At 40.0% G+C, this 19,974-nt stretch overlaps 1 protein-coding gene across 24 annotated transcripts in view; it reads left to right on the top strand.

The window, feature by feature from the left end:
• Window positions 1-19,974, top strand: part of FNDC3B (fibronectin type III domain containing 3B) — a 353,923-nt gene that overhangs the window by 87,555 nt on the left and 246,394 nt on the right. For 7 of the 24 annotated variants that reach the window (XR_008710578.1, XM_055569041.1, XM_055569042.1 and 4 more), the window contains one exon: window positions 9,946-10,021. The exons of the other annotated variants lie outside the window; for them this stretch is intronic. Coding sequence is in view for 6 of the 7 variants with exons in the window: in XM_055569041.1 (XP_055425016.1) it covers window positions 9,946-10,021 (76 nt within the window). In the remaining variant the exon portion in view is untranslated. The remainder of the gene's footprint in view (window positions 1-9,945; window positions 10,022-19,974) is intronic. 24 annotated transcript variants of the gene reach the window in all.

The following is a 19,974-nucleotide window of genomic DNA, read 5'->3' as shown; positions in this document are numbered from 1 at the left end:
ACTCTTAGTTAAAAAGTGAATTGAAAGTAAAATGAGATGAGCACAAAGTGACTTAACTACTCGGTATGTACATAGTAGAGTGAAGTCTCTCGGTCATGTCTGACTCTTTGCGACCCCATGGACTGTAGCCTACCAGGCTCCTCCAACCATGGGATTTTCCAGGCAAGAGTACTGGAGTGGGATGCCATTTCCTTCTCCAGTGTACATAGTATATAGTGTTACTTAGAAGACAAGTCTGGCCTGAACCCCATCTAATTTTACTTAAATGTGTATTGTGGCAGGAAGACAAACATGTAGAAGTATGTGGTATTGCTTCCTTATTTTTTTTAGTCTTAAAAAAAGTAATAAAATTCATCTTAAATTTAATAATTAAGTTTTATGTTGTGTGTCCTTTTTTTTTTTACACTTATCTGCAATTCTGAGTCCTTAAATTATTTTTTCAAACTTTTTAAATGTATGCATGATATGCTAAAAGGCAAAGTAGAGCTTAAAGATATAAAAAATGAATTAGCTAGTCTGAAATGGGATAGTCTAGGAATCAGAACAGGTGTTTTGGGGATATGATTAACTTGGAACACTTGAGAATAAGTAATGATTCTCGTTTGGTTCGTAATTAAATTTGTTTCCCAATAATCCCAATAATAATAAACCCTATTAGTCCTCCTTTCCTTTTGATCAGCAAATCAGCCAGCAACATAGCGGGTGGACAACATTGTTGGATTGATGAGTTGGCTTGAAGTAAAGGAAAGGACTGCTAGGTTGCCTGATGAGTGCTTTAGGGTTTAGCATTTTAGAGCAAGAAACCAAAGGGAAGAAATAAGAGATAGAAAAAGTCTAGGAAGAGGTGGAGACACGAGAGGGACAGGCTGTGAAGGCCCCTCAGTTATCAGTGCTAGGAGTGGTGGAAATGGAAGTGACAGAATCACAGTTAGATAACAGAATTAGAGAGAGTGACAGGAAGTAGGAAAAATCAAGTAGTTACGTCTGGGAGAGCCATGCCCATGACTTCACCTCTGTAATCAGAGATACCGTGGTGTTGACAGGGAGGGCAGCACTCTTCAGCAGCGAACCCTGTGATCTGGATAGTCATATTTAAAGGTTAAACCGTTGGTTATTTTTGAAAACTCTTACTTAGAACTGTGTAACCCCTGCATTATGTCACAGTTGGATGTTTAATTAATATCTGTGCTGGTCTCTGTGGGTCCAGTATCTCCCATCTCAGAGATGTTTGAGTTTCTCACTGCTATCATAGTTACTTAGCAGTGTTGCTTTCCTACTGGAAAATTCTGCTCACAGGATAAAGTCCAGACTTTCAAGCAGAGCAAACAAAGACTTTTCTGAGGTGGGCCTGGCCTGCTTCTTCAGTCTCACCTTTTACCCCTCTGTTGCTTGCTTATGCCTTCACAGCCGCATTGGAATTCTCTAGCACACTGTAATTCTAAATGCAGTGAACCGCTCAGTGCTTGTGCTGTGTGATTGTTCTTTGGCTTATCTTTTCATTTTCCCTTTAAGTGTCACTTCCAGCTATAACTTTTCCTGATGTCTTGGTGGTTTCTTCAGTTTCCAGAGCGCTTGATAGCAAATAATCATGTTTTTTTTTTTTTTTTTTTTTAAACAGCTAATTGTGTTTTCTACTTTTGCAGCAATACACAAATAGGGGTCAGCTTTTATCTTTCTCATCTTAAAATCATCAGTGCTTAATAAAGTGCCTAGTACATAGTAACTACTCAGCAAATATTTGTTGAATGATCAGGGTTTCAATAATTACATTAGGTATTGTTTTACATAAGTTTAATCAATACAAAAGCATGGCCTGAATAAGTGATGATAATGTACTGTGCAGAGGCAGGGAAAGGCTAAGGTCTCTAACTCAGAGTCTTTCCAAAACCATAGAATATTAAATATTTGTACTCATTTCTAATTTTATGTTAGTGGGAATAAGATATAAGGCAATAGTATTAATAGTAATAAGAAAAGTTAACTCTAGGCTGTTTAAAGACAAAATATTGGGAACTGATTTTCTTTTATAGGAATGAGAACATTCCTCATGGGCACATTATTTCTTGATTATGTCTTAGTGGGGGAAGAACAGTGTTCAATAAATGACATGGCCAACATTGAAATGAGTTTTAAAAATGGTAGAATACTGGGAATGTAGGCAGTTAAATATGTTTCTTCAGCGGCCTTGAGATTCCCACAGTAGAATTGTCTATGAGGTTCAGTGCATAGTTTACCAGAGAAGGGTGTTAGTCACTCATACGACCCCATGGACTGTAGCCCGCCAGGCTCCTCCATCTGTGAAATTTTCCAGGCAAGAATACTGGACTGGGTTGCCATCCCCTTCTCCAGGGGATCTCCTGGACCTAGGGATCAAACCTGGGTCTCCCACATTACGGGCAGATTCTTTACCATCTGAGCCAGGGGTGTGACATCAGTTGGTACGTCAGTGTGGATCACATTGCTCTGCGTCAGCCAACCAAAAACCAGACATGAGGTAGCTGGCTCTAAACGCAGGATGACATGCAAGATTTAGTGTGCAAAGCACATCAGATGAAAAGTGATCCAAATTGCTGATTCCCCATCAGTGTGGCCAGAGCCCCGCTTGGAGATACAGGGTGCGTGGATGGAGTTGAGGGGTAGGAAATGGTTTTACCTCATGTGGTGGATATTTTTAATAAGAATTGACCCTGAAATGGTGATGACAGGAATCAAATTTTGTTCCCAGTGAACATAATTATTTCAGCTAAAGCAGGAAGAATTTCTTTTGGATACTCCACAATTCTGTGAAAATATATTCTCCAGCGGATCTTCCCGACCCAGGATTTGAACTGGAGTCCCCTGCATTGCAGGCAGATTCTTTACCAGCTGAGCTACCAGGAATCAATAAAATGAAAAACATTTGTTTAAATAAATGTAATGCTGCTCCAGGGGTATTTGGTGACTGTTACTCTTAGCCGGGGAAAAGCTACACTTACACTCACACTTACATTTTTGGTCTTTTTTGTTTTTGACTTTCATCTGAAAAGTCCTATAGTTGAAACTTTAGATTCAGGCATTTTTGGCTGTCTTAAAAGAGGCTTTGAACATAGTTTGGGCCATCTATATTACATCCTGCATTTTTCACACCTAAGTTAGTGCTATATTTTTATTCTTAGCAAACAGCTTTTTTGGTAATAGAATCTCTTTATTCAGGGCACAACCCATTTAAAGGGAATAGAAATGTATAACTTTACAAGCTGCCATTGTTTTCTTTATAGCCCTTATCACTATCTGTAAATGTTTTTTTTTAAGTCATTCCTTACTCCCATCCCATGCAAGTTCCCATTTGTCATGCTGCCAGGTAGGGAGAACTTTGTGTTGTTCTAAGTCTCTATTTTGTGGCCTGATGGAATGCCTCACCTATTTTGGGCACTCATCAATATATGCTGAATTAAGATGAAGTAGAGTAGTAATTGGAGAAGGAGATGGCAGCCCACTCCAGTATTCTTGCCTGGGAAATCCCATGGACAGAGGACAGAGGAGCCTGGTAGGCTATATTCCATGGGGTCACAAGAGTCGGACATGGCTTAGTGACTAAACCACAGAGTAGTAATTCTTCTAAGGATACTTACTTCATGAAATGCAGTTATTGAACTCATTTGCATATACAGTTTACCCTTGAACAGGACAGGTTTGAACTGCATACATCCGCTTATATTTATTATTATAAATATTATAAAATATTTTAAATTATAAAATATTATGCATATCCCCCCCCCAAATACATATCACAGTACTACACCATCTGCAGGTGGTTGAATCAGAGGTTGTGGAGGGTCAACTGTAAAGTTATATGCAGATATTTTTCACTGTGCAGAGGGTTCAAGGTCAAGTGTATATATTTTCAGCAGACACTGGTGTGATTTCAGTGCATTAAAATGTTCTCCTTGGTTCATCTAACTTCTCTTTCCTTGGTTACCTGTTCGTGCATTCCTGTCTTTTTTTGTTAATGAAGGCTGACTTTTGAGAAGTATAGAAGCTTAAGACCCAGTCTTTTTCAGGAGTAATCTTTTATTTTTCTTATGCCTATTAGGTCATGAGAAATGGCACCTAATGATAGTGATAATCAAATAGCTTATTGGTTTCTCCTAGGTTTCTAAGGGAATTCAAGGACTTGACAATGACTTTATGAGAATAAATCTTGCCCAGTTTAAAGGCAACTCTTTGTTGTTAAGGGATGGAGTCCTTACCACCCAACTGCCATGTTGGGGGTAACAGGCTTTGCCTCAGGGAGTGAGCACAGATTTCCTAGAAGAGAACTTGTCCTCTGTCATTGGGGACATGCTTTTGATCCAGTTAAATGCATTCTCTCCTTATAGCCATTTATTGAAGCATCTCTCTAGAGAACTGACTCTGTGAAACCCACACCTGTTGGGGAGGAGGAGGAGATGCTATGTGGTAGAAGAGAAAAGCATGCATTTTGGTCAGGCAGGGCTGGGTTCCAGTGCTGATTGTCAGTTTGTAGTTCTGTGACTTTGGACAAGTTACTTATCCTCTCTAAGCCTCAGTTTCCCCATCTTTAAAGTCTGGATGTCCTTTTGCCTTGATCTATTGTGTAAGTATCCTTGGAGGCTCCCTGGTCTTATATGTTCTTTTCCTACCAGCTTTGGATTCAGGCTTTAGGTTGAACATGCGAGCAGGTGAGTCAGTCAGTACTTTCCTATTATCTTCTAGAACCTTCTAGTTTAACTGCTCATGTTTTAAATCCTGGGACCTTTTCTTTGTGTATGTTATTACCACAAAGGTGATTGTCAGTCATTTGCAGCTCATCATCTCGCTTTTCGTAAAAGAGACAGAACTCAAAAATCAAATGATGCTACTGTTCAGTTTTGCTGGAGGCCAGCTGCGGCCTTGACACAGAGACCAGAGTCTCAACGGTGCGTCATGATGGATGCTTTGGGTGGAACAAAAGAGCCTGGGTGAAGCTTACCAGGATTTTTTTGGAGTTTGGGAATCTGAAGTGTGTGTGTGTTCAGAAGAAAGGTGCTACTATTCCTTTCCTGGAGTCAGAGGTCACTTTTTAAGTTGTTAGATCTTCCTGGATAGAATGTGTCCTTAACCTAGAACTCATTGCAGCTTTTAGTTTGTAATACTCCTTTCTTAAGATGTCTGTTGAATATTCATAACTGCTCTAAACGAGAATGTTCATGCATACATGAAACAGCTAAGAGTAAGACAAGCTTCACAGATGTGGCAAGTGGGAAAAGCTCTGAAAGTGAAATGAGATTTCCTAGCACTGTTTATATCTTGACTAGGTATGGAATTTAACTCTTGAAAATACTGCAAATGTAACATTTCATCTTTGGTCAGTCAGTACTACAGTCCAAGCAGGAGCTTTTGTGATGAACACATACATGGCAGTGATGATTTAGTTGGTGCCTGGTAGTATTTTATTTGAGGCAAAAATTAGGAATTTGTCTCCAGGAGATTATCTTCTGGTTAATCAGGAATCCAAAATTTAAAATGCAAAAGTAGCTTTCCTTTTGCTCTTCTGGTGAGTTAGAAACAGAATTCTATTTAGATTTATACCTGTGAAGAAAGATGTTATACCTGCTTCACTTGTCTTGTTGGGTGAAGCTTTCCCAGGATGCTGTGTTTAGCCTTTTGCTTAGTTATGTTAATTCTACCTCTTGTTGTATTGTTTCTTTAGACTTTGGAAGAATGGTCACTTATTTTTCAGTAAACCTTAATGAACTGCCTTTGGTTATGTTGGGCTGCTTGGTTCCTGTAGCACTAACGGATTTGAAACAGATCTGACAAAACAATAGTAGCCTGAAATATGTCTTTGATTAACATGGCTCTATGTTAACATCTCTGGGGGAAAAAAATCTATCAGTGGTTAAAAAAAAATCTTCTTTTTTTCCCCTTCTCCTCTGACAAGACACAGAATACAGCATGACTTGTTTTAGTGCTGATTTTGGAAAAGCAGGAAATGCTTACTAAGTGGGCAAAAAATGATGAGGTTTGGACAGTGATGTTATGTTTCACATTCTGTATTTAAGAGAACTTGTAACTGTAATGTCTGCTTTGTGGCTAAAGAAAGAAAGGAGGAGGGAGGGAAGGAGGGTGGGGGGATGGGGAGAGACAGATTGAGAGAGAGAGAGAGAGACAGAAAGACAGACAGACGGAGTGACTTGTTCTATACAAAAGGTTAAGTGCCAGGGAGCCTGCGGGTGTGACTCCCGCTCCTCAGGGCCGCACGGTGCCAGGCCCGCTGCTGCCGTCTCATTCACGTCTCTGGTTAGGGACAGATCACTGGGCTGATGTGTGTCAAAAGTTTATTTTTATATCTCCTTTATTGACAGCAAAAACAGCATGGTGGTCAGTCCGCTTCAGTATAATAAAATGCTTTCTTTTAAAATATCTCGGTGCCAAGATGAATACAGTTTGCTCAAATAATGACTTTCACTCTTGCTAAGAAAAATTGATATTGGGGCACAGGAGATTTGCCTGGTTTCTGAGGTAACTTGGTAGATTATAATCTGGTTGCCATAGAAACACAGCAGCAGGGAAAATTACAGAAACTAAACATTTGAAGAGAGATATTTTAATAGGATATGTGAAAGCCCTTTACCTATCCTCTTTCTCCCTAAAGAGATGGGGTGGGGGTCAGGAATGGGCCTCCCGGGAGCAGCGAGGGGAAGGCATAAATGGCTTTTGGAGGCTGGCTGCATCAAGCCACTCCATGAGATGTGGCCCGGTGTCGGCGACCGCAGAGAAACTGCTGCAGACACTTTTCATACAATATGTTAAGCAGATAATGTGATAGAACCTGGAACATGTTCCAATTCAGATATCCCTTTTCTTGCCTGGGACTTCCCATAATATTGGTGAATTGTACTTTTAGAACTAGCATTTAGGACACGTTGTCTGACAGTTATGAGTGTAGTGGAAGAGAGTATATGCATTTAAGATTGTCAAAGAATATCTGGGTCAGAGTCTTAGTGTTCACTGATTTTTTTTTTTCCTGCCTGAATAATTCGACAGGCATATCTTATAGACCTATCCCTAGAGGCTTAAACACAAAGCAGATGCCTTCTGCTCTGTTACAGTGATGTTAGAATTGGTTTAAGGATTTAAAAAAAAAAATGGGTAATTTTCTTTCTTGGACTGTTTTATTCCCCTGTAGTTGAGTTATATTCTATGTGTACATAGAAATAAAGTTAAGTCAAAAATATTTTCATGTTAGGAATGACTTTAAAAATTCAGTTTCAAGAAAGCAATGAAAATGTCTTAATCACTCCATAGAGATCAGGAAGGATTTCCTTTTGAGTTCTTAAAATGGCACAGTGTGTACATTGGGGAGGATTTGAATGCTTAAGACTGAAAAATTATTAACACAGTTACTGTACAGGAAAAGTAAATTGCCTTGAAATAACTATTTTAATTCAAGATAACAAGAAGCACCAGGGATGAAACTTGTACTGCTTTTCCTTGAATGGTCTTGTTTTTTCTAGTTAATGTATTTCTAGATTAAAAATGTTTTAATATCCCAACAGTGTTTCCTGGAATTATTAGTATAAGCAAAATACATAGACTTTAAAGATTTAGCTTTTAAAGATAAAATGGTTTTGATCTTAATAAATAGTTTTTAAAAATACATAAATTATGGTCCATATGGGGTGCTCAGGTGGCTCAGTGGTAAAGAATCTGCCTGCCAAGGCGAAGACATAGGTTCTATCCCTGGGTCAGGAAGAACCCCTGGAGAAGGAAATGGTAACCCACTCCAATATTCTTGCCTGGAGAATCCCCATGGACAGAGGAGCCTGGCAGGCTACAATCGATGGAGTTGCAAAGAGTCGGACATGACTGAGCCACTAAACCACCACCACCACAGTAAATAAAGTTGACTTTTAACATTGCGTGTTATGAAAGCTTAATTTCTCAAAGTAATGGTTGCAGTGGTTTTCCATAAGTTTTATAACTTTCATTCATTCAGTAAAAATATTTCTCAAGCACTTATTCTGTGTCAGATCTTGCCCTTATAGAGCCTAGATTAAGGCTCTGTAAGGGAAAGACAGACACAAAAATAATTCCTTTACCATCCTAATGGCAGAAAGTGAAGAGGAACTAAAGAACCTTCTGACAAAGGTAAAAGAGGAGCGTGAAAAAGCTGGCTTAAGACTCAACATTCAAAAAATGAAGATCATGGCATCTGGTCCCATCACTTCATGGCAAATAGTTGGGGAAAAAGTGGGAACAGTGACAGATTTTATTTTCTTGGGCTCCAAAATCACTGTGGATGGTAACTGCAGTCATGAAATTAAAAGATGTTTGCTTCTTAGAAGAAAAACTATGACAAACCTAGACAGTGTGTTAAAAAGCAGAGACATCACATTGCCGACAAAGTTCCTTGTGGTCAAAGCTATGGTTTTTCCAGTAGTCATGTATGGATGTGAGAGTTGGACCATAAAGAAGGCTGAGTTCCAAAGAATTGGTGCTTTTGAACTGTGCTGCTGGAAAAGACTCTTGAGAGTCCCTTGGACAGCAAGGAGATCAAACCAGTCAATCCTAAAGGAAGTCAATCCTGAATAGTCATTGGAAGGACTGATACTGAAGCTCTAATTCTTTGGTCACCTGATGCAAAGAGCTGACTCATTGGTAAAGACTGATGCTGGGAAAGATTGAGGGCAGCTGGGAGGAGAAGGGGTTCAGAGGATGAGAAGGTTGGAGGCATCACTGACTGAGTGGACATGAGTTTGAGCAAACTCCAGCAGATGGTGAAGGACAGGGAAGCCTGGTGTGCCACAGTCCATAGGGTTGCAGAGTCAGACATGACCTAGTGACTGAACGACAACAACAACAACAATTAATTGCAATTATAGATTTTAGGAAGGAGCTGAGTTTCATTTTGTTTGTTTTTTGAGAACCCATAGTGCAAGACCTGTCCTGTCCTGGGAGTCAAATGCCAGTCCTTAATCTGGCAAGGATAAATGGGTGGTGGCTGGTGGAGGAATGAGTAAGGTGGGCAGAGGGTAGAGATGAAGGAGTGCAGGGGAGAGCATTGCAGACAGAGGAAACAGTGTGCTTGATGGTTTTGAGGCAGGAACCAGGCTTGCTCCCAGGACTTCAATATGAATGTGACATTGACATCCTTCTGTTGTCTAGAAATATGTAGTCATTATTTTAATAGTGTTAATCTTGCAGCTGATGATTTTTTAACAAGTTTTTTAAACTTGGATTATGTCCTTTCATTTCTATTTAGATATAGATTAATTATTTTCCCCTTTTTGTTATCTAAAGTAACTGAATGAGATTAGAACTAAAATTCTGAGATTCTTGAAAGAACATATTTTGCCATGGCATGCGTGGTTTAGTCTTCTGGAAGTTGTCTTCTGATAACAAAATATCTATGTTATATGACTAAAATAGACATTTAGGCAATAGATTTAAAGATTTGTGTGTGTGATAGGTCCTACTTATACTGTTCATTACTATTTCCAGGTCCTATACATAGGTACTTTTTTCCCCATAAACATTTTTCTTATAAATTGCTTTCCATTGTTATAACATAGGAGAATTCACTTAGCTATATACAAATGCATGTACTTATCCCCCATCAAATTTGAACCAGATCTAAGACATCTCCTAAGTTTTATGTTTATACAAGATTCTGTATGTATTCTGCTATGTATTTCTTGTCTAGTACATAAATTAATGAAACTGTTGAGGAGAAAACCCCAGATGTTCTAGTATTAAATTGAAAATTAGGGATTTCCCTGGTAGGTCCAGTGGTTCAGACTCAGTGTTCCCAATGCAGGGGACCTGCATTCTATCCCTGGTCAGAGACCTAGATCCCACATGTCACAACTGAAGATCCTGCATGCCACAACTAAGATCCAGCACAGCCAAATAAATAAATAAGAATAAATTAAAAAAATTGAAATTAATGTGTTATTTTGGCAGGTTATTCTCGTTCAAGTTAATCCAGGTGAGACTTTCACAATAAGAGCGGAGGATGGAACACTGCAGTGCATTCAAGGTAAGGAAGTTTTTTGTAAGCTTTCTAATAAAAAAAAATTTCCTTTATTATTTTATGGAAGTAAAGTTTATCTCTGAGTCTGCATGTGATTTTCTAGAAGTAAAATTTATCTTGGATTTTTTTTTTTTTTTGCTTTTATTAGGGGCTCCTTAATGCTGAGTGGACCTGTGATATATAAGTGACACAGTTAAATATCTTGAGTATTAATTGACTTTTAAGTGAATTAAATCAACATGGGAAAGTTTGCATTGTCTTCATGTATTATGGAATTTGGTCCCCTGAAAAATCCAGAGATTTTTCAGAGACCTTAAAATTCCAGTAGAGAATAGCACATACTTTTTCAAGTTAGATGAAAGTTTCAAATACATACTGTGATGCTACCCAAATGATGCTTTTAGAGGTAAAAATCTATATTAAATATCTCTTAGTTATTTATTACTGAGTAACAGGTTACTCAAATTTGGTAGGTATATGCAGCATTGGTTGTCTACAGTTTCTGTGGGTCAGGAGTTTAGGTGCAGCTTAGTTGTGTCCTGTGGCTTTGGGCCTATGGAAACGCGAAGATCCAAGTGTGGGCTAGGGCTGCAGTCCACCATGAGGCATGTCTGAGTGTCAGTCTGTTTCCCGGCTTGCCTAAGTGATTGTTGGCAGGGTTTAGGGTTTTTTGTGGGCTAGTGGCAGGCAGCTTCCGTCTGTTCCTTGCTAAGTGGCCTCTCCATGGAGGTGCTTACATTATGACCGCTGGCTTCATCGGAGCAACAGCTACAGGGCAAGAGGGAGTACTCTGTCTAACCCACTCGAGAACAGTGATTACACAGCATGTGAATACTAGCAGGCCGGAATCACTGGGGGCCCTTTTACAAGGCTGCCCACCACAGTGCACCCTCTGCCCTCAGTAATTCATGTCTCTCCTGTGTGTAAGATACCCCCTCCTAAGATCTCCAAAAGTCCTATTCCATTACTGCATCAGCTCTCCAAAATCTTATCTAAATAAACTCCAGGTATAGCGAGGCTCCTTGAATGTAGTTCTTTCAGGATGGCTCCTAGGCCATTTCAGTTAATTTCTAGTTTGTGTAATACTGGTGCCTCTTCTCTGTCATTCACTTTGGAAAGAGAGAGAGACATAGGTACTCTGATCCATATGAGGCTCTACTGTAGGAAGATCAACCCAGATCTGGAGTTAGTCTTAGATACTGCTGTGTTGGAGGGCACTCTGGTGATAGCTTTTTGCAGTGATTGGGATTATCGGACAAATGGTAAATTGGCCTGTAATTGAGCTCAATACTGGGTTGTTGGTTAGACTGAAATCTGTCCAAAGGTCTTATTGTTAATACCTGGGCTTGCTCACCAATATATAAAGAGAATGAACGGAAATGCCCTTTAGTTTTCCATAGTGAACTACATGGAAAAACTTAATTTTTTTCTATTCTGCATAATACAGTATGCTGATGTGTAGCTTCACTACTTGTTTTTTTAAATGTAAGAACAAGAATTTAGGAAAAAAAATAAAACTCATTTCAATTGCAATTAATCTGAAATGATTTAGCCGTTCACGAACGGTATTTTTTCTGATGGCATTTCGCTGATTGTTGTGTTCCCGAAATTGATGGTTGGTGTTCTAAACCATTTAAAAACCAAACCATACAAAGGAACTTCAGACAAAAGAAGAGAGAAAATATTTTAAAGTAGTACAAGATACAGAATCTTCCACCTACTTGTATTACTGTACCATATTATCAACAAGTAAAACCTCAAAATTCACTCTGTATCTTTAAAAAAGAACATACTAGAAAAAACAAGATGAAAAGTTATTTTTCCTACATAGAAAAGAAGCTGATGTTGGCAGTTAGTAAGAGAATAGTTGAGCTTCTGGTCATAGTAAGGTTGGAACCCAACGTACTGGCTGGAAGACTGTGTCCCTCTGCAACTGAATATGTGTAATAGAATCTATAAGAAGCAAATTGCTGAGTGGATCAACTTGTATAAAGTCCACTTTTTCAGGCCACCTGCTTTTACTTTTGGTGTTTGAAGAGGGTGTGTGTGTGTGTGTGTGTGTGTGTGTGTGTGTGTGTGTATGTGTATTCATCTAGTTAGCCTCTTCCTCACTTCTTTTGAGTGCATGTTCGTAACTGGTATACTCTGCAGGGTATTTTGCAAGTATATTGCTCTGTCCACAATGGGAGCTTTGTATTTATTCATGATGCTACTTGGAGATAAGTGACAAGTGACACTAACACCCCTTTCAGTGATTTAAAAAAAATGCTGTTGACTAAAGAAGAATTGTGGGGCCATTTATCTTTGGCTTCCTCCGAGTCTTCAGTCTTTATTCTGTTCTGAACACCCAGATACTGTGGTTATCTTTATTTGGGACATATTGGTACCTGGCCCAGCTAATTGAAATGACACAGAACAGGATGAGAGGGACAAGGACCTGGAACCCCAAGTGGTTTGCTAGGGCTTGGGAGGCACTGGGACAACAGGATCAACTGCAGGAACTGGAAGGAACCCTAGTCCAGACCCATTGTTGGCCATTCCTGTGTAACAGGCAGTCACTCAGGCCAGGTGTCCTCACTGACCCCTTCATTTGCATTCCAGTGTGAGTGAGTGAATGCTTCACTCCAGATGGGTAGAACATATCAGTATAGAATGTGGGAATAGGCAGTATATTTATAAATTCGTTGTGATTAACATCCTTATCATTGCTAATATATATTTTTTTCAACTTTTAGGCCTATGTATTCTCTCATTGCATGGGTATGACAGATACATATGAAGCTGAGACCTGTAGAGGTTAACACACAGCTACAGCCACATAGGGAGAAAGAGCAGGGCTCTTGTTTTTCAAATAATTTTATTTATTTTTGGCTGTGCTGGGTCTTCGTGGCTTCACAGGGTTTTCTCTAGCTGTGGTGAGCGGGGCTCCTCTCCAGTCACGGTGTGTGGGCTTCCCATTGCGGTGGCTTCTCCAGTTGGAGCACAGGCTCTAGGGTGCGCAGGTTTTGGTAGTTGCAACACCTGGACTCAGTAATTTTGGCTTCTGGGGTTTAGAGCGCAGGCTCAGTAGTGTGGCACACAGGCTTAGCTGCTCAGCTGCATGTAGGATCTTCCTGGATCAGGAATTGAACCCATGTCTTCTGCACTGGCAGGCAGATTCTTTGCCACTGAGCTACCAGGAAAGCCCCAGGACCAGAGCTCTTTATTGCCTTGCGCTGTGGCTTTACATCAGGGAGTCATGAACTGAAATCGACTCCATTCTCTTGAGCACATGACAAAAACAAGGTGGCTTCCAATTCTTGGAGTAGCAGGATTCTGGGAAGGATGCTAGATGAGTACTTAGGTCCCCAGGATAAGATGGAGGTGGTTTGGAGAGCAAAAATGGGTGGTGGAGGCTGCGTCTTTGGAGTAAGACAGGAACCCTGTTAACAGAAGTAAGAACAGGATAGTTTGATATAGGGGGTATTGTTTTATAAATCCTTAAATTATTTCTGTCCAGAGTCAGGATTGGGCCCAGAGTTGGGGTGGGCTGAACTTCTAGGTGGGGCTTCCACTTGAGGTGCTGGAAGGAGAGAGGTACAATGGTAGAGGACTGGTTAGGAAAGGATCAGAAATTGAGTCATACTGTAATGGAAACTTCTGAAAGAAGTATTTGCATTTTACCAAAGATTAAAGTTAAGAGAATGAAGCTCTAGTTATGCTCTTTCAACACCAGCCAGCAGATGGAGAGGTGGTTTTTTTTGGCAGGGGTGGATCGACGGTTGGTGGTGGTGGCCTTCCTGGAAATTCAAGTCATACCCATTGCTTACGCCATGGTTGAAACTGTCAGCCTTGTAGCTTTGCTATTTCAACACTAGCCAGCAGGTTAAGGATTGCTGGTGGTGGGGGATGCGGGGACTTGTGACTTAGGAGTGGGGAGAGGAGCTGGTTGCAGGTCTCCCTGGAAACTTTGAAATTACACCATATGAGGTCAACCCCCTTTGCTTGCAGTTGCATTTGTTAGCGTATTGATTTTCTCAGTTGGACATTTATGACATCACTAGAAAATCCCTAGAAGCTTATTGTGATGCCATGAAAAGGCATTCTGGAAATTCAGAGCAAATCAAAGTCAAGAATATTGTTACTCTGGGGGAAAAAACGAGATTTTTGTTTTTGTTTTCATGGGAATGTCCTTGGTGATAAGGAAGGAAAACACAGGAAACATACAATATGCTGTGAAAGCAGATTCATTTCTGATGGAATATTTCTCAATATTTTCCATGAAACATGAATCATGGGTCTTGAAGGGGCCACAAAAGGTCACAGTTCATTCTCACGGAGAGGCAGCACTATACCTATGGCATCCTAGACAAAAGATTTTTCTTTCCTAGGCCAGATGAAAGTGTATAAAGAGCTAATTGTTGGGGGAAAAAAGAGTCTTAGCAATCAATGTGAATTCTTTCCTTTGCTTAAATTCAGACATTAATAGAGGGCAGCCACAGGTCTCTTCCATTATTTTCATATCCTTGTCTGGGCTGAGGAGCTGGCAGTGCAGCCTTCCTTCCTGTCCACACATGCCATCTTTTTTTTCTGGGCCATTTCTCTGCTCCCTGTAAAACCCTTCAGCCAAAACAAATACCACACTTCCTTTAAGCTTTAGGTCTGTCTCCTTCAGGAGGGTCCTTTCCGCCCCTCCATTTCAGTCCATTCTGACCTTCCTCTGCGTTCCTGGAGGAGCAGGTAGCACTGCATGTGAGCGTCTGGTGGTATGTGTCAACCTTTCCTTAGCCCTTGAATTGGACTGTGAATTCACTGTGACAGGAAACAGTGTATCCTCCACCCTAACCCACCCCAGCCACACAGCCTGGCAATAATTCCTGACTTTAGACCCTTGACTAGCCCTGGCATTATATCCGATGTGATGATATTTCTTTTAACTTTTACTATTGTGCTGGGAACTTAAAGGTGTTTAGTTATGTGATTTTAGTGGCTTTGAAAATCTCTGTAGAAGAACTTCCAAATCACATTTTAATTGAAGCCAATCAGTTTCCTTTAAAAAACATGTGTAAGTCTGAAGAACTTTCATATTGACCTGTACTAATGCTGCACTTTTTGTCTTTCAAGACTGTTATATTTCAAATTGTGAGCCTGAAGAAAACAGATGAATGTTATGGTGATAATAGCAAAAACAAGATAAAAGTGAAATGCTTGGGATCACCATTATTCTATGAAGAATAATATTTAAATATTTTTAATTGCTAGTGTTCTTTGTCCAAAATAATCCAGACATCTTTATGAAGATAATTATTACTCAGCCAATCTGTGTTAAGTGGGTAGAGATCTTGAAATGGCAGGAGGGGAAGCTCCAGGAAAACCCTTCTCTGAGATGGCTGTAGTTTGGATGCTATTAGAGTGGAAGCTTTTTCCCCCTCCTGCTTTGCTCTCCGTAAGCCTTCTTCAGCTCTGTGTCTGACTCCACCCGCCCCACCGAGTGTGGGAACCGTATCATTGATGAACAGCACGCTCTGCTCACAGGCTCTGTGAATGACACCATTGAGAGCCTTTCCGAATTTCTGAATCTCCTTGTTTGTCTCCCTCCCTCCCCCTCACCCCGCCATATTCGGAATCCAGACTGCCACAGGGACGTTCAAGTTACTTTTTTTTTTTCTTACTTGGTACTTTAAGTGCATTTATTAGACTTGTTTGGCACATTAAAGCACCAACCTGACATTCTTTCTAAGAATTTTAAGACACGTCCTAGGGAGCTCTCATTGTCTCCTGCTTTGTTAATTGAGAAATGACATGAGTGATGTCACTGGGAGGGCTTACAAGCTGAGGTAGACTATCATTTCACGAGCAAATCTATATGGTCTGTGCCTTTAAAGCAGACTGCCTGAAAATGAGGTATTCCTGCTTTACTGGCTTAAAACCAAGGAAGGGGACCTGCTGTAAATGAAGTCGGTCTTCTAAAATTGATTGCACCCTTCCTTGTCCTGGCTTAAATTTGCAAACAAGTTTTTCATCAAAACTATTTGGGTGGTTTGAAAGTGAAATTACTGCATATGACTGCCTTTAAATCTTTTGAGAATCTTTGCGAGCTTTCATTACACTGAATATCTATTTGATTTTTATTTGATTGTATTTAATTATTTATGGAAAGTGTGCATTATATGGGGAAAAGGGTTTTTTTTTTTTTTTTCCTGTTACAATTTTTGTATTTTGAGAGCTTTTTTCAGAGCACAGGAAACCACTTTTAAAGTCAATTTGTTCTGTATCTGGGGATTTGTGAGAGATCACTAACCTGAAATCTTACTGTGAAGAGTTAAGGTCTTGCTTGAAAAATCTTGTAGAATTAAAAATACCAAATCTTTAGCCCAGGCCAGCCCTTCTGTTGGAGAAGGCAATGGCACCCCACTCCAGTACCTTGGCCTGGAAAATCCCATGGACGAAGGAGCCTGGTGGGCTGCCGTCTATGGAGTCGCACAGAGTCGGACACGACTGAAGCGACTTCGCAGCAGCAGCAGTAGCCCTTCTGTACTGCCCATCTTTTTGACTGATCCAAAGCTATATTTGGTGAGAGTTATTAGTACATAGCCTTCCAGTGAGGCTCTAGGTTGAGAGAATCTTTGAGTTTCTAGGAAAATCTGAATTACTCCACCAACTTGCCAGCTCATTTTATAACTTAAGCTTTGGGACAAATTGGTCTTTTACCTGTGTGTGTGTAGTATTGATGAAAGGTTGATGAAAAATCACTTTTAGCATTGTAGATATATACCTGATCTCTCAAATGCTTGGAAGCCTTATTTTGGGTATGATGATTTGCCTTGTCTCTCACATACAGGGCATACATAGTTGTTTGTGTAAACAGGAGTTCTGTATGCTGACCTGATAGGTCCCCTTTCAGACAATAGCTTGCTGCTGAGTAACTGGAAGATTACCAGTAGAGTGATAAGAACCAGTAAAAACTGATGTGCCTAGAGCAGAAGAAGGCAATGGCAACCCACTCCAGTACTCTTGCCTGGAAAATCCCATGGACGGAGGAGCCTGGTGGGCTGCAGTCCATGGGGTCGCTAAGAGTCGGGCATGACTGAAGGACTTCACTTTCACTTTTCACTTTCATGCATTGGAGAAGGAAATGGCCACCCACTCCAGTGTTCTTGCCTGGAGACTCCCAGGGACAGAGGAGCCTAGTGGGCTGCCATCTATGGGGTTGCACAGAGTCGGACACGACTGAAGTGACTTAGCAGCAGCTAGAGCGGAAAGCCCGGTTTTTGGAGGGAGTCGGAGGAGAGTCTGGGATGCTAAGTGCAGCTGTCCTCATCCTGGGACCAAGTAATGTCATGAGATGGTTGCATCAGTGCCACTGTGCTGCATCCCAGGAGGTGTGAAGTCCCTCTCCAGATGAACCCACTCTGTCTGCTGCTTTCTGCCTTGCCCAGTAATCTTGATTGTCTTTAGCTATTCTTACATATTCATGGGGCTTACTTGGTGGTTCAGTGATAAAGAATCCATCAGCCAATGCAGGAGACAAAAATATTGGAGTGGGTGGCCAGGCCCTCCTCCATGGGGCATTTTTGCCTGGAAAATGTCATGGACAGAGGAGCCTGGAGGGCTACAGTCCATAGGGTTGCAAAGAGTCAGACATGAGTGAGTGACTAAACCACCTCCACAACCACCACACATTCATAATTAGGACAAAAACTTTACCCAAAATTATATTCTCAGACTTGCTTTGGTCTTTTTCTCCAAATAAAGCTTGAGTGATTTAATTGCTAGAAGTTATAAAAATTACGTTCTGAGAGTAAAGGCTCTGTAGTATGAATCCTTGATTGTTTGCTAGATAATGGTTAAACTCTTAACCCCAATTTCCTCTCTTAAAATGGAGGTAGTGGGAATCCCTATGCAATAAGGTTGTGAGATATAATCCATTGTAAGTACCAGCATCATCACCATCACCGTCGAGTAATGTATACAGCTTTGGTGATGATTTTTGTCCTAAATTGATGTCATGATCAGTTGTGGGCATTGAGTTGATTATCTGGCTCATGGAAATCTGTCTTAAGTTCTGGTCTCTATTTTATTGCCAACTTAACAATAGGCTTGCTTTCATGGGGTTGATGGTGATGGCAACATCTCAGATGAAGGTTTATGGAAGTGTATATATATTGTTCAGGAAAGGATTGTGGATAAAACAGTGGCTCCACCTTTTCCTACATGTAAAGTAAGTTTTGTAGTTGAAGCTTCAGCTGTTTCTTTTTCTGAATGATAAACAGTTAACTCTCACACTGTACCTGAGAGGCCCTATTCAGACAGGCCTATGAAGCAGTTCCTATGGGTAAGCCTTCCCTCCTTTAGGTCTTGTCATTCACATTTCAATGAAATTCCGGACTTCTTTAATCTTTATTTAATGTATTTTGCTCTTAGGCTGTACTGAAGGGGCAGTAAAGCATATTGGTAAGATTATTATGGGTTTTGGGGTAAGATTGCCTGGCTTAGAAGTCCCCTGCATGTTAGATGTATATCATAAAAGCAGTTACTTCTCTTTACCCACACCTAATCTGTAGAATTGGAATAATAATATCAGTCTTAAAGAATTGCTGTGGAGATTAAATGACATATTGGGTAGAAAGCACTTAGAAGAGTTTCTAAAGCAATGCAAGGGTCCAGTAAAAAAGGAACCATTATTAGGCTCCCAGTATCCTTTACAGCTAGACATTAAACCATGCTTTATTTTTGTTACTTGTCAGTTGAAAGCATTTCAGGAAAGCTTTTCTGAACTTGAGGCATTGGTTAGGAGTTTTCAGATGTCTTCACACTTTCGTTGTAATGCTTCAAAATAATAATGTTTTATAATAATATGTTTAAAAATTATGCATTGGGAGTTTAGCTTCTGTGCCCTTTTGTCTTGCAGGCTTGCTCAGCAGTGACTAAAATGTCATTTCTGAGGGCACCACTGCTTGGAGTTCCTTAAAAGTCATGGATTGTTGTGTGCCAGATAATTCCAAAGAAGCTAATTGTCTCGTTACCTTGATTGTACGCCACATTTTATTTCACAGCTTGTAGTCTTTAGTTCTTGCTTTATTCTTTTGTATTTTTTTACCTTTGTTTTTACACTTATAATTTGAAATGGGAAATTTCATGTAAAGAAGACTGTAAAGGATTCTTAAAGTTTAGGGGTCAAATCTTAGTAATCTTTGTTTCCCAGTGCCTGGCCAGCACCTCCTAGGTGTCCAGAACAAAAGGAAAGTCATTTCCTAATATACTGCTGAAAAGTCATGTCAAAATGATGGGAAAAGTCTCTTAGTCAATTCACAGAGGTAATTTTTTGTTTTTGTTATTGTGCTTAAGTAGTTAAGTTTGGTTATTTTTTACTCTCCATTCCTCAAGTTAAGATAATGAATGCAAGAATAAGTTTGTTTCCAAAAGCACACAGTAATTCTGAAGTCCAATATATGGGTTAGCTCCCTTATTTGTAAAAAACATGAAGGAATGATCATTATATTCATTCTTTTGATAATGTTTTTCTTTTGTGAGGAGTAGGCTGGAAACACCCTGGAAAGTATTGTTAAGGCTATTTAATAGTGAAAGATGGACCAACTTTATCTTTTATATTATTAGCAAGTAATTTAGATTATTCATTAGTATTTTATGTTTTCATGCAGTTAAAAATTATTGTCATTATCTGTAGCAGTAAACTCTCAGTAAACCCCATGTCAGACCCAGGAATAATAGATAGACTACACTTTAAATTGTAAATGAGTTTGATTACTGAAGTAAGTGGAGTTGTTACGGTGATTTTTCTCTTCCTCCATCAGCAGAGTGATTGAAGGAGAGAGCGAGGTGGTGAGATGGTGAGGGGCAGGCAGGAGGCCAAGGCAGCTCGATTGAAGGCAGTGCTGTGGGTGTGGAGGTGGGAACAGAAATTTTAATTGTATAGGAGATAGTCATGACTTGTTGACCAGGGAAACACTGAAGAAAGG

The sequence above is a fragment of the Bubalus kerabau genome, chromosome 2, assembly GCF_029407905.1.
Source record: "Bubalus kerabau isolate K-KA32 ecotype Philippines breed swamp buffalo chromosome 2, PCC_UOA_SB_1v2, whole genome shotgun sequence".
Classification (NCBI taxonomy): domain Eukaryota; kingdom Metazoa; phylum Chordata; class Mammalia; order Artiodactyla; family Bovidae; genus Bubalus; species Bubalus kerabau.
Note: the sequence above shows the minus strand (reverse complement) of the source record. Positions and strands in the feature narration are given on the sequence as shown.